The following is a 14,450-nucleotide window of genomic DNA, read 5'->3' on the forward strand; positions in this document are numbered from 1 at the left end:
GTTATTGTAATAAAACCTCTGGGGAGTTGACACTTTTTATTTAGCTGAAGAATTTGAGGTACATCAAGAAGAGGCCTTTAAAAACAAACAAAAAAACAACCTCTAAAATTCATAAACCATGTTAAATCAATTTTAAAATATCCAGACTGTGCAGGAAACTGTGAGGTTCAGTTTATGTGCCCCTGTCAGTACATTTGTTCTGCTGTAAGCGAGCCCTCCATTATTATTCTCATATGCACATTTGCAAATGCATAACACGATAAAAAAAACATATTAATAAATAATCAGTACCACATCATGCAAGATACAAAAGCTACAGTTTTATTATGAGTGACGAAAAGCTGTTTCTTGTGCTATTACTGAGAGATTCAGGGCACCAAAACCTTTCTGCTTCACAGATTGGCTGTAGTGCAGATGGTAGAGCAGATCACCTACTGATTGGAAGGTTGGTGGTTTGATTCCAGTCTGTGTGCCAAACACCCTTGAACAAAAAACTAACCCCAAGTTCCCCTCTGGTGTGCCCACCAGAGTGTGGATGGTAGATAGAAAAAGGTAGGCTGTATAAAGTGTTTTTTCTGAGTAGAAAAGTCCTTTTGGGAGGGGGGATTCAAAGCTTTGGAATAACAATTTTCAAAGCCAAATCTTACATTTTCTAAAAGCTAAACTGCTGTTTTCTATGCTTCAGTGCTTTCCCCAGCATTCCCATAAACACACACACTCTGGTGGATGCATCAGGGGGTAACTCGAGGTTCAGTATTTTGCCCAAGAATATTTTGACACAGGGATCTGAGTAGACGGCCTGCTCTACCTCCTGAGCCACAGATGCCCCCACATCTATAACACATCAGGTACAGATTACATAGATTAGAGTACAACCACAGAGGCCTGTAATAAAGACACAATCACTTTGTCTCAGTACGTTCAACACATTTATTTGAGCAAATGTATCAAATTATTAGTTTCAGTTTTACATCAATAAAATAAAATTTTCACAGTATACACTTTGAAAAGAAAAAAAAAAAAAGGCAAAAAGAAGAAAAAAAGGAATTATACAGATGCCAAATTTTCAGGTTAACATCATCATCTGGCAAACTATTGTCTAGACAACAGATTTACAAGGGGAGCGGTCTGAATCATTTGCCCGTCAATCCAAGTTGAAGGAACAAAATGAAAGAGAAAAGGACAGATGGCAGCAATTCTTCCTCCTCAATGAGGCCAAAATCCAAAATCCAAACCAGCAAGTGGCTGAAAGTCCCTCTGAATGAGTTCAGTGTAGATCATAACAAGTCTGACAGGCTTCTGGGGTTTTAATCAGTGTTAGCACTCTTCACTCTTACCCAAAACCAAAAAACGTGGGAGCAAAACAAATCAGAGGAAAATTTCTGAAAAGGAGGAGCTGCTGTCAAAAACCTTGGGACCATATGTGGCAACATTTCACTTAAGAGATCCAAGGAAAACTATAAATAATGAAATTACATAAAATATTACAATTATCAGTTTCAGAAGCTCACGTGACCCACTATAAAAAGGAGCCTATCATGTTAATTTATGGCACTAAAGAACAAGTAAATATGAAAAAAATCCTCATTAGGTGCCGCTCAGCTTCTGGGAGCCATCATAGGGCAACGCTCCCCTCTACAGGCCAAGCGTTATCACTGCAGCGTTAAAGTATTCATTCACAGCCAGGATGGGACGAGCATACCATACCATAAACTTACATTCAACCCTTGTTGTAAGTTTAGAAAAAAAGTATATGATAAATCAAAGAATTTTCAACAATGTAAGACCACATAGGAGTTAAATTTCAAAATGAAGACAGAAAGTGAAAAGCACCAAGTGCGTTGCAAATTGTGCCTTTTCTGATTGTTTTTATTTTCCTGCTACTCAAAGACTCTTTACTTCTTCTCCTTCTTCTTGTCCTGAAAACAAAAACACAAACAGGGACAGTTAGTTTGGTCGAGCTGTTGTTGTGAGTGCTGTAGTTATGTAATATGAAACAGAGAGTCTCACTTCAGCCTCAGGATATTGAGCCGCGCTGATCACACGGAAGATGCAGAACATTTTCAGTTACCTGTCTCCGAGTATCGTCATCACTCAGATACAATCAGATGTCCCAGTTTTAAATTACAGTTACAGCTGCAAGTATGGCATTTATTTCTTCATTACATGATTTTCTTCATGAGTGCGTGCGAGTTTACTAGACAGGTGTCTGGAGTATAAAGTGAAACGAAAACTGTCCATGGTGTAGTTCAGCGGTCCCCAACCCCCGGGCCTCGGACCGGTACCGGTCCGTGAGTCATTTGGTACCGGGCCGCGAGAGTTGAGGCTCAGGTGTGAAATGTATAGTTTTCAGGGTTTTTAATCGGTTTTCAGCGTTATTTTGTTATCGTTTTTATCGTTTACTCGGTTTTCCTTGGTCTTTTCACGTGTGTTATGAATAAATTTTCTTTTTTTCGGTACCGGTACTAGTTTTATTTTGTTGTATTTATCCGCGACACCTTAAAGGCCGGTCCATGAAAATGTTGTCGGGCATAAACCGGTCCGTGGCGCAAAAAAGGTTGGGGACCGCTGGTGTAGTTAACTAAAATTAAAAGTACCAAGTACCTTCTGTCTGAAGTTAAAATTAAGAATACTAAAAAAAAAAAAAAAAAAAAAAAAAAAAAAAAGCTTTAAAACAAACTTTTCCTGATATTAAAACGTTAACACTACGAATGTTTAGATCTCTGTGACCCTGTTTGTGAAAATCCACAATGCTAAGTTTCAGTTTTCACTGTTTTTGTGGACCACTAATAAAATTTCCTGTCATTGTACTGTGGTGCTTTCTCAGATATCTCAAAACCTCAGCAAATGAAACCACAAATATTTGCATAGCTTAAATTCATGAGGGCCAAATAAGAAAATGTGCTCTTTGTGTGACTTTAGTGAACTGGCTTTTAGAACATCAGCATTTTTTTTAAATAAATATGAAACATATTTTATATTTCTGTTACTGTTAAGCATGAAAAGGCCAAAAAAACAATAAGCCTTTTTATACTTCACTGGATTTCAGCCTGAAGTCAGTTTATGTTTAAGTTCTGTAGTAACAGCTCACAAAAATGGTCTTATATAAGTTTGTGAAACCAGCTGAGCAGTGATGATTTTAGTCAAGATGGAGACCATTTACATCAGTGAAGGCTACACATTTGTTGCTCTAATGACTCTGTACAGCAGCAAGATGGTATATTTGGGACTGAGCCAAAACTACTAAAGTGTTTTTGTAGTTCTTTATAGCTTTAGAGTAATAGACTAGACCGTCAGGGATACTCCCTTACGTATTTTTAACTGTTAAAATGTACACAAACAACTTTTGTTATTACAACAAGCCATCACTAGACATTCCTGGAAATGTTCAAAGACAGTATTTTGCAGTCATATAATATCAGTACCTTATCGTTCATGGCAAGGATGACCATCAGTTTCCTGAAGATGGTGATGAAATCAAGAAACAAGTCCACACAGTGCCTGAAAAATAAAAACAGATATTCAGAGGTGGTTTTTGAACTGTTAAAAACATATTGGGCGTTTTCATACAGTATGCAGCTTTTCTAGGCCCAGACCGATCAATCAATCTTCAGCACCGAGTAGATCGATTGTGGCCTCATAACATGATACGGCGGTTTCTTGGTTGGAAAAGAAATCGCTCTGATGAACTGCAGGAAAACAGTTGGGGGGGACATTATCGCCATTATCAAGCTGAGGAAACTCCATCAATCTTTTGGAAAGTGAATGCAAAGCGAACACAAATCAGCATATTCGGCAGCGTGATTACACCCAAAGTCTTTGCAATGAGTCGAACTGGTCTAAATATGAGCCAGGTGATTTACCAAGATGGATCAATAAAGCCAAAGCTTTGCCTTCCGGCTCAGCTCTTCACATTACACATCTGATCCATCAACAATCCAACAGTCCAGCTTAAAGTCCTGAAGATGGAGTATCTCAAATGACGTTTCTTCAAAACAGCTCCGTCAGCACAGCCAAAAAACAAACTCCACCCTCTCAGAGAGGGCTGTGGTCACAGTTAATCAGCCGCCACAGGCACAACTCTTGTCACTAAATATAACAGACTGTTCAACACACCAGTTACCCAAATAAGTGTTATGCTGTCTTTTATCAGAACTGGTCGTGGCCTCAGGGTCATCGTCAAATATACTGTTGTCTACTAACTGAGAATCTCCCTCTCTGCTACAGAAATCAGTCAGTCGAGATAAAGTCAGACCGCCTGAAGAACATCATCAAGTAGAACGAGCTGCCAGCTCAGTCTGATAATACAATATGGTGCATCAAATTACTTTTTTTGAGAACTGATGCTCAGTTGTATGGCTCACTGTGGGATGATGCATTTGCACAGCATTTGGTTATAGGGAAATGTAGGCCAGCAGATAAAGGGCTGATGGGAACTTTGCTAGCAGTGAGTACATTTCCTCACCAGACGTAGTCTTTGTCCCCGTTTTCTGCTTTCTCGATGATGAGCTGAGTGTCAAACAGGACGAAGCCGCACATGATGAGCAGCCCCAGGTACATGTGTGCCTGTCAGAGAAGATGACGATGTTAAACGGCACATTTTCACTTACAGCTGATCAAACTTCTAGCAGAGGGTGGATGGCCGTGTTTGGTTCACTTACCTTAAACAGAACCATAGATCCAAAGAACATGTTCATCAGAGACATCAGGAACAGGAGGGAAAGGCCGGACATAAGTGTGCCTGAGGAGACAAAGTGGTTAGCTGGGCATCACTTTTCCTGGATAATGCTGCCAATTTTTTCTCACCGCTAATGTCAGGGGTTTATGAATATATAAGAAAATTTTGAAAAATGAAAAACTGTATTTATTATTAATTTATTTATGTGGTTATTTCATATGATTAAGTAACTTAAACATCACACAGTTCCTGAACTTAAACGGACCCTTTTAGGATTCTGTTGAGCTTCAGATATAATTTAAAAGAAAAAGCAAATTGAACAAAAACAAAAATCAGGCGAGGGGGCGACGGCCTCATCTGGTAGAGTTTTAAGCCCAGATTAGGTTGTTTTGGGTGCAAAGCCTGTCTAAAACCTAGCTTATGCTCACTGTTGTCACTGTTGTACAATCATGTTAGTTTTTACTGCTAACAATACAGATGTACAGGAGCTCAGAGATTTCTGGATTATTGCACTTTTACTCACTTTGGTTTCAGTTGCACTGACGAGTGAGTGAATTTGTGCTCTTAGGGAAAGTTCACTGCAGATAAATTTGAAAACGGCGTTTTCGCGTCGCAGTGTTGACAGCAAACCCGGAGCCTTTTTGAAAACGATGACACATTTTAGTCATGTGATGCAGTCATGTGACCAATTAAACTAAGATAGCGGAGGGCATTACACAGCAGTTGTTTTGTTTGCTCTCAATTGTGACAGCCGCATTAAAGATTAATATCAGTTTGTACATGCTCCACATAGCTTTTCTTCAAATTCTTTAATTCTCACTCGCTTTTGCAACTTTGCATCTTTGTGTTACTCGCAGCAACAACTCCACCTCATTGTTAGTCCATTTAAAAAACTCGGTGCTTTTCCTTAACATTTTGCGACGTTTCAAAGAGCCGGAAAGTAAATAAACGGCAGACAGAAATAGGGCAGTACTTGCGCAGTACTCTAACGTAAGCATTTTTGGCCGTTTCAATGTGGATGAACAACTCTGTGAAAACTAATGAAAACAATAGTGTGGACGCGGAGCTTTTTCAGACGTATACAACGTTTTCAAATTTATCAGGGCTAGTGTAGACATAGCCTAAAACTGTAATAGATTTAGGCTGTGTTGATTGCTTTTATTTCCCTGACTGCTCAGTCCGTCAGTTTTGTCACTTTAACAATTTGGTGTATTTTAAAATAATGCAAATGGTGTTCTTAGGGGGGTGGAGGATGGGGGGAGAGTAAACTGGAGATCTTGTACAAAGGTTTTTCCAGATCAGGGCAGCGAATATCATTTGAGAAGTTTCATTTGTATTTAATTGGCTGATTTAAAAATAAATAAATAGATAAATAAATACAATTTTTAGAGGGTATTTAGCAATAATGAGAAGAAGGTATGCCAGGAATATATAAGCACTGAACTCATTCAGTAGCTACCAGGTATAGAGTTTGTGGATTTTATATCATCTAGTATTTGTTTACACTTTCTAATATCAGATGACTAAACATAAAAAAATTAAATAAAACCACCTAAAATGATAGTTGTATTTTTTGTGCTTTGGTTTTGTTTTTTTTATTATTTCTCAAGTATATTTGTGAATATTAAAAAACAAAAATCTTTCACTGGGTTGTTTTTAATTCGAATACTTAAATTTGTGAATTAATTTGTGACTAAATGAAACATACAGAGGGGTCTTTTTTTTAATCTGTTTTTGGATCCACAAACTACAGCATGAACCCTGAGTTTACAATAACTATAATCTGTCTTATGGACAAAAACTGATGTAAACTCTCTTAGTTATGGGTGGCAGATAGCACAATTACCTCCAAGGAACAGGTAGGTCCTGCGTTTGGCGTAGAGGGCGCTGAGAGTGAAGCAGATGAAAATCACAGAGGTTCCCATGAAGGCAGTCACAATGATACTGAGGAGAAGAATACCAGGACAAATAAATAATATGTTCTTTATTGACTCTTTGGTTTGCTTAGAGCTGCATAAAGAGGTTCAGATTGATGTGACTAACTTTCACTCACTGAGCTGTTTAATCTGTCACTTACCTCGGATTGACAGAGATGACAAAGTCCAGTGTGGGTCCAAGGCCAACACCTGGTGAGTAAACACTGTCTTAGGCTTTTGCATGATTACAGACCTCTGATCACACAAACAGTAACACATTGTGAACTTACCTGTGAGGAAGGCAAATCCTGCGAGGATAGCCAGTCTCTTCTTCTCTGTCTCAGGGTTGTGGGGGGTCATGGCAAGCCAGAACATCAACCCCAGGGATCCAAGCACAGACAGCACACCACCCTAAAAAACAGGGGTACAGGGTAAACACAGGTACCAGTACTGTGGCCAAGACAATACTCACATTATTTAAAAAAAGCTACAAGGTGTTAATAAACTACTTATATAAAAATTCAGATTCAAATTACAGACATGTACTTTGACCCACTGTACGAGCATTATCTGAAATGCACCTGCAGAGTTGTGATGCGCAATAAATGCTTCTGTTATGGCCATTTGCTCTATGGTGTCTCTTCATGTGTACATGATTTTCTTTCATAGTTATTGCCAGTGGTTTTAAATGTCTGTGCTCCTTCCAATTTGTCACCTACGTCTTTCAGTCTTTACGTCCAAGTCTTGCTACCAAATAACTACAGGGACACTTACCTCTTTAAATTGGATTTGACTTGTGACTGCCAGTAATAACTGAAATTAAAATTGGCTGTCCCAACTTAAATAGTGGCTTAAAAGCCCTGTCCAGACTTAATCTAAGATGGCTGATGAATGGTGAGACTTTTTTTCCCCCCATTTTCTTCTAAAAGCTGTTGTTGTTATCACATCAAACATGGGATAGAGGTGACTAAGCTTCAAAGTATGTGCTGAGTGGCTTAGTGGTGATAATGCTCACTGTAAATGACCATCGCTGACCTTCTATACTTCACAAAGAGGAGAAAAAAAACCCACAACAACAAAAAACACAAAAAAACAAATACAACCAAGGTTTCTCACAGTATTTAAACCTTAAGGGGAGAAAAAGATCTGTTAGACAGTAAATACCACCTGTTGTTTACACCATCATCTACAGCAGCACATGATGGTGTAAACAACCATAATCTGCTACCGTGAGAATAAGGTCAGGATCAAGCTTTAAGAAGTATTTTAGGTAACTGAACTGGAATAAAAACCTGATAAAAAACAAACAAACAAAGACTATTATGTTCTTACTGACTTAATAAAACATAAATATAAAGGAAATTTCTTTAGTCTTAGTATTTGTCACTTTGAGAAGCCTTGTCTACCTATTGAGACTTTGAAAATGTGATCTGTTTGTCCTGTTTTATTCATTCTGAAGCTATAAAATCTTCCCCTTGACAAACACAATCGAAAGTAAAACTTTTCAAACATTAAAAACAAAACCAAACCTGTCAAACTTACTCTGGAAACTACCTGAATTTCAAATGTAATGGAAAAAAACAAAAAACAAACCAAATCAAAACAAAGAAAGAGCAGAACAAAAATCTTATTAGTAGAAAACTACATCTCAAACAAGCCACCTCAGCAGCAGACTTGCTGAAGAAAAGCTGTCAGTATTTGGTGTTATTCTGTCCAGTAAAAACACTACACAACACAAGTGAGTACATCTCTGTGCAATAATCAGTTAAATGACAGACTGGTTGAAACTGCATCAAAACTTGGGAAGTTACTTGACAAGTTAAATAAATAATCAAAAACAAAGATGTCATGCTTAACATGTCTGGTGTGTTAGTTGTACATATTGTAGTTGTGTACTGTGACTTGGAGGGCATAAAAATATGTGGAACAACCAGTAATGTGGGCTATTCTTGGTCATGCTGTGGACAGAAGACATAATAGCGAAAGAACTTTTTCGCAAAGTGAAACCAAGCGTTTAAACAATGAAAACTGTCCACTGCAGCCACTGTTTGTCTTTTTAAATTGGCCCACTTATTTACTTTATGTCTGATGTTTTTCCCCCCCAAACGTCCTCTTTGTGTTGAACTGTGCTTCCTCTTTCCTGCTCAAACCACCCAATCAGCTGGCTTTTTGGCTCCATAGTATCTGAGCAGGCTGGATTTCCATAACTTTCCCTCAGGTCTGCCAAAAACAATGCAAACGCAGGCCTTTTGGTCACATTTACTTTCCTTGTGGAAATTTGTTTTGCAACACGAATTCACAAAATAAGGGAATGGAAATGGGGGGGGGGAGAAGAATCACTGCAATCCTGTGCTTTTAATAGCAGTGGCTTCAATTCCTCACCTCACCTGGGACCCGGCTACTTTGCATTGTCAGTGGTTATTTTGCCTGTGGCTGCTTGAAGCCGCTTCCTGTGTGAGCGTGGATGGTTGAGACATTCCTATTGGGTATGAGACGTGAAGACGTGCCTGTTATAAATGACAAACTTGGCCTGAGTCGTACCTAAGATCTTACTCATTTTCATGAGACTGACACGTCTATTGTTCTTTTTTACTGACTGATGATTGTTTTGACAGATTTAGGTTTGTGAACCAAGCAGTAATGCAAAAACTAAAATACAGATTTATATACTTCCAAATACTTCTTTTATAGTTCTATAAAAAGAGTTACTAACTCAGTTGAGGGAACTGAATTTCCTCTCTGATGGACTAGTGAAACATCTTCACTGCATTTAAACCAGTTTGATGCCAGAACATAAATATTTGTAACTTTCTGTTACGCCCACATCAGTACCTATCATTGATGAAGGAAAGACTCATCACGCAAAGTCATCCAACACCACTCCATGATCCAGGGTGAAGGGAGAGACACACTACACTGGAAATACAGGCTTCAAAATAGGCTATACCTATGATTACTTCACACAAGTTAGAAAATTGTTGATTATTGAAACACAACTGACTGAAAATCATGGGCTCAATCAGCCTTAATGAATAAATATGATTATGAAATAGGTTGTTCCAGAACTTTCTAGGTTTGGACACATGGGCTGTCTGCATCACAGCTCCACATGTGAAAGAACTTTGAGGAATTGAAACTTGATTGCAAGCTCTTCATAAAAGAGGAAAAGGGGACACATGAAGTTCTGTTAACAACTAGAAATCAGTCAGAACATAGCTTAAGCAGTAATCACAAGGTACAGAATAGGCCACTAATCGAGCTCTGATGACTTTCCTACTACCACAATGTCACTGACCGAGTGCTTGCACAATCTGACCCTTGTGCTTCAGGCTTGGCAGGAGGATTATCAGAGGGAAAAAAAAAAACTTTCTATGACAGAGCATGAAAGTGACTGCATAATGTTATTCTCTTTAGATCAGCGGTCCCCAACCCATCTTTTTATAACGATACTAGTTTTATTTTGCTGTATTTATCCACAACACCTTAAAGGGCGGTCCGTGAAAATGTTGTCGGACATAAACCGGTCCATGGCGCAAAAAAGGTTGGTGACCGCTGCTTTAGATGACATCCATGAATTTAAAAAATGCAATGAATATAAAAAGAAGCCTGAGGAGTATTGGAAAAGTCTGAATTTATGGATGGTTACAGGTATGCCTGTTAGAAATACCAAAAATACTGGGTGACAAGTTGCCTGCCTGGCTGCAGACAACTAACAGAGGAAGTAGACTGTAGCAGAATGGATGTATGTTACCGCACTCAAATCCAGTAGCAAACACCTTTGGGGTGTTTTAAAGAGAAACAGAGAACAAAAAAACAAACAAACAAAAAAAGAGAGCTTAAAATGTGCCCGAAGAACAGCAGAACATCCCCAGAGAAATTTGTGCAACAAATTGTGAGCTTGTCATCAATAATAATAATAATAATAATAAACACATGAAATGAATAAATATCAGTAATGAAGGTTTAGCTGGTCTTTGTTGGACTAACTTCCCACCTTAGCTGTGTGACTGTGTTTGATTTAGGGTCACTGTGGAGATCAGCATCCATATAATGAAGTGCTGCAGACCTTTATAAGGCAACATTTATAAAAAAAAAAATTTTAGAAAATAAAACTGCTGTCAGTACTGTAAACTAGGACTACTTTTTTTCCTTTGTTTTACATAAAGACAGAGTACCCTTCTATTTAGCTGTAACCAAATATATTTTTTATTAATCTGACATGTAACAGATATTGCATAGTGATATACTGAATATCTGAGATTGATAGTTTCAGATCCTAGATAGGTAAAATTTATGTTAATTATATTAGCATAGGAGGATAAAACAAACTTTCCTGTAGGAGACCATCTACAGGTACATGTACAGCTAGGCCAAGCTGCATCTCGTTATGCTTACCTGAAAGAGGCGTGTGACGACATGGACATAGGAGCCGGCAGCGGCCACAAACATACAAACTGCCAAGCTTGAGTACACATTCTTCAAGTGCACCTGGGTGGAATGAGATCTGCAGGAAGAGGGATAATACATGAACGAGGCATGAGTGATGAAAAGGCAAGTTAAAAAGCAGACCATGACGACTGTTTCATTACCACATAAATTGTTTACGTACATTTGGGAGAACTTGAAGAGGGCATCAATGTTGATGCTGCGGTCAAACACGTTCATGGTGAAATCGGGGACTGAGATCTGATGAGACTTCTGATGAAACGCTGTCTTCTCTTAACAGATATGAACGTAAATTAAACCTCTGCTCCACTTAAAACAGTAAGAGTAAAAACTCCTCTATCATGATGACTGTAAGGCTGGAGCAGGTAGTACAAGTGCAACCATTTGTTAATGATTAGTGGAAAGAAACTGGGTATATCTTTGCAGTTTTCTCTGAATGTTTAAACAGTAACGGTGATTACTGATGCCACTAACACTTGCAGCCAAAATATTCACCAAGTGTGCCAAACCCTTCTCCTCTTTACACTCAGTTTCTAATTTTATAACACAACTTACTTCTTCACACTCAGACACAGCACCCCAGTACTTTTCTCGCTGCCTACAACAAGGCAACACAGCATGCAATGTGTTATTCCAAAACCTGTAAGGATTGGGAGATTTAGCTCAATTGTGTAGGTGCACTTTAGTTTTTGAGGAGATTAAGAATGCATGTACTGAGATCAGTTTTAAAGGTATTTTTATGCGCAGAATACCACACTTTGTTCTTCTTTTAATTAAAAACTTGAATGTAATCTTCTTGGGCCTTCATACACAAAACTACTACTACACCGTAAAAGCACGAGAATGCCAACAATTGTGCACTCTTGTTTAAATGACTACATAATTTTAATATTTCTAAATAACGTGACTCACATGGGTATTTATCCATTATTATTTCAGTTGTGATACTGTGTTACATTTTTTATTCATAATTATGATCAGTTTATTGGATAAAGTACATTTTGGTCTCAGATTTTAATGCATTTTATCCATCCTTTCCTTATTTCATGCATTTCCTAAGTTTCACTTGATGTACTCTTACTGCATTTACAGGCTACTGTAAATGTTATTTTGCAGTAACCTACATGAATGGTGCAATCAGTCTAACTGTAACTGTGGTGTATGGGGCACAGATATGCTAAAAAAGCTGAGATAGCTAAACTGCAGCACATCAGTTTCATGCTCTGTGTAGGAACTGTGTTAAAGTGCATCACACCTATCAAGTAAAATTTAATTTAAAAATGTTAAATCTGTCAAACTGTGCAGTGTATAGGACACATGACAAAAACCTGATCAGTCTCAAAACAAAGTGAGAGATATGTTGTGTACAATTTCTCTTACTTTTCTTAAAAACAAAAAAACATCAGATATCCATATTTATATTTTCTTCTAGTAGTTTTAGTAGTTATAAGTTTAATTTGCTAAACTAAGGTTTTGTGAAGATCCTTTAAAATTAAAAAGCACCTCAGAATATTGCTTTATGTTTACATTCTCATACCCTTAAGTTCATGTGTTTTCTCTCTCTTTAGCAATGCACAATCAGTATAAGATAGCACAGCACAACATTCTTAAATTAAGCTTACCCTAACTTTTTGAACCAACAAATTAGCATTTTTAAATATTGCCAACTTATTGATTTTAAAACTTAATATCTGGTTGCTTGCATGTAATGCACTGGTGCAAAAGCATAATTATTTCAGTTTCACAAAAGTAATTTGCTTTTTGAAAAGAGCTGTGTAACGTGAAGCTGTTGTCGGTGTCTAAAGTTGTAGAGAAACAACTCAAAGTTTTAATGAAAGTGACTGAGCAACTCAGAGTGAGGTACGTTGCAGCAATTTCAACAGCTATACAAGCGTCTCACACTAAAATTTGATACATAGGGCGATTTCGTTATCACTATAACATGAATAGTAACATTAGAACAATGACAAGGGCCTTTCTACGAACCCCATACTCTTTATTTTCCAGCAAATCTAAACCTTTAATTTAGCAACTGGGAGTCTAAGCTATGAAAATAACGTGATTCTTACTTTCATTATTAAGGAAATTCACACAGAAGATTAGAAGTGCGTAGTCTACTTTGATGAAGTTACACAACAGGTTAGCTTTAAATGTCAAGCTTTGTGCTATAACTAGCACACAAACATGCTAACAACCTGTTTAGTAGTCGCCATGCCTCCGATTCGGGAAGCATGGTGACTGCTTGAACTACTTATTCTTACATAAATACGAGAATAAGCCATTCGACACGATAGCTGAGCACCAGACAGCCAAAAAGCAGACGCCTGGGAATGTATTAATAGCTAACGCTGCTAGCCAGTACCCGTCAAATAACAAGAAGCCTGGCGAGCTAACGACACAGTCTCCCTTCTTTCTTCGGTTATTTTCAGCCCCAGTTAACACGACAAACCGGTATAAGCACAAAACGGTTGCATTTGTACCTGCATATTACTTACCTCTCTGTTACGAGCTGTTTCCTTTTCTCTGCTTTACAGTTAAGTTTTTTTCTAAAACAAAACCGTACGTGTCAGTTCACGGCAGCCTGCTGATGTCACCATGGAAACGCCCAGAAGATTGTAGCCCAGTCACGCGCAGCGAGGTCGAAAGTACGACATATCACCGGCTATCTAATGCGATTTAATGAGCCAACTAGCTGTTTGTAATTATGAATTCTTTTTTTCAAAAACATTAAACGTTACAAGTTATTTTCTCTTCACTTTCGAATAACATTTATATTATGCTGCACTGCCTGGTGTGTCATCGAAGAATGTCACCGGTGCACCTAAAATGGCCGACACAAAAATGTAACTGATATCATCAGCAAAGCGTCTTTAGTGCTGTAAAAACAACGTTTGTTTGATCACAAAATAAACGCTGTAAAGAAACCACTTAACCGTCTCAACGGTTTCTAATCAAACCGAAATAAAAAAGCAGGATATAAGAGTGTAAATATAAGTTCGATGATATGACCGAGATATCAGTCATGACGAATGGTGCAACTGCATGCAACATGTGAAATATTTTCACTTATGTTTTAGTCATTACCAAAAGTAGCCTATGCAATAATAGTTTATAATGACAAAAATATAGCACTTTGTACTGTATAAGTTATTTAATTGTTAAGCTCTGCAAAAGAAAAGAAAAATGTGCAAAAATGTGTTTCTTTATTGTTACATCTTAAATATTTATTACATTTAATACTTGAAGTAGCTTCCACTAAACATCATTTTTGGTCAATGAAATGTTTTGACGTGTAAATTAGTTCCCAATTAAGCTTTAAATTCTTTCTTTCGCTTTATCCATTTAAGAAAAATCATAAATTAAATAGTCCACAAAAGCCTGTATCATCTTTATTATGTTATTTCTTTTTA

The 14,450-nt window shown here is 37.7% G+C and overlaps 1 protein-coding gene across 2 annotated transcripts; it reads right to left on the reverse strand.

Moving 5' to 3' along the window:
* Positions 1 to 916: 916 nt before the first annotated feature.
* Positions 917 to 13,846, reverse strand: tmbim6 (transmembrane BAX inhibitor motif containing 6). Of its 2 annotated transcripts, none has more exons than XM_084916978.1 (10): positions 13,536 to 13,846; positions 11,204 to 11,307; positions 10,990 to 11,098; positions 6,885 to 7,005; positions 6,756 to 6,804; positions 6,525 to 6,622; positions 4,662 to 4,741; positions 4,466 to 4,566; positions 3,426 to 3,501; positions 917 to 1,919 (listed from the first exon to the last, which is right to left on the reverse strand). In XM_084916978.1, the coding sequence occupies exons 2-10, from the start codon at positions 11,257 to 11,259 to the stop codon at positions 1,896 to 1,898; spliced, it is 714 nt and encodes a 237-aa protein (XP_084773104.1). In that variant the 5' UTR covers positions 11,260 to 11,307; positions 13,536 to 13,846; the 3' UTR covers positions 917 to 1,895. The 2 variants fall into 2 exon arrangements, with proteins under 2 accessions (XP_084773104.1, XP_084773103.1); XM_084916977.1 differs by having other exon boundaries at positions 11,204 to 11,312; positions 13,536 to 13,845.
* Positions 13,847 to 14,450: the final 604 nt, after the last annotated feature.

The sequence above is a fragment of the Perissodus microlepis genome, chromosome 20 (genome assembly GCF_051167445.1).
Source record: "Perissodus microlepis isolate ML-2025 ecotype Zambia chromosome 20, ASM5116744v1, whole genome shotgun sequence".
In the NCBI taxonomy this organism is placed as follows: domain Eukaryota; kingdom Metazoa; phylum Chordata; class Actinopteri; order Cichliformes; family Cichlidae; genus Perissodus; species Perissodus microlepis.

Coding starts and splice junctions, on each gene's coding strand:
- tmbim6 (XM_084916978.1), bottom strand. CDS start 11,259: ATGAACGTGTTTGACCGCAGCATCAACATTGATGCCCTCTTCAAGTTC. Junction 7,006..10,989: donor TCGTCACACGCCTCTTTCAG/GTAAGCATAACG, acceptor CCTGTTTTTTAG/GGTGGTGTGCTGTCTGTGCT. Junction 6,805..6,884: donor AGGATTTGCCTTCCTCACAG/GTAAGTTCACAA, acceptor TTTACTCACCAG/GTGTTGGCCTTGGACCCACA.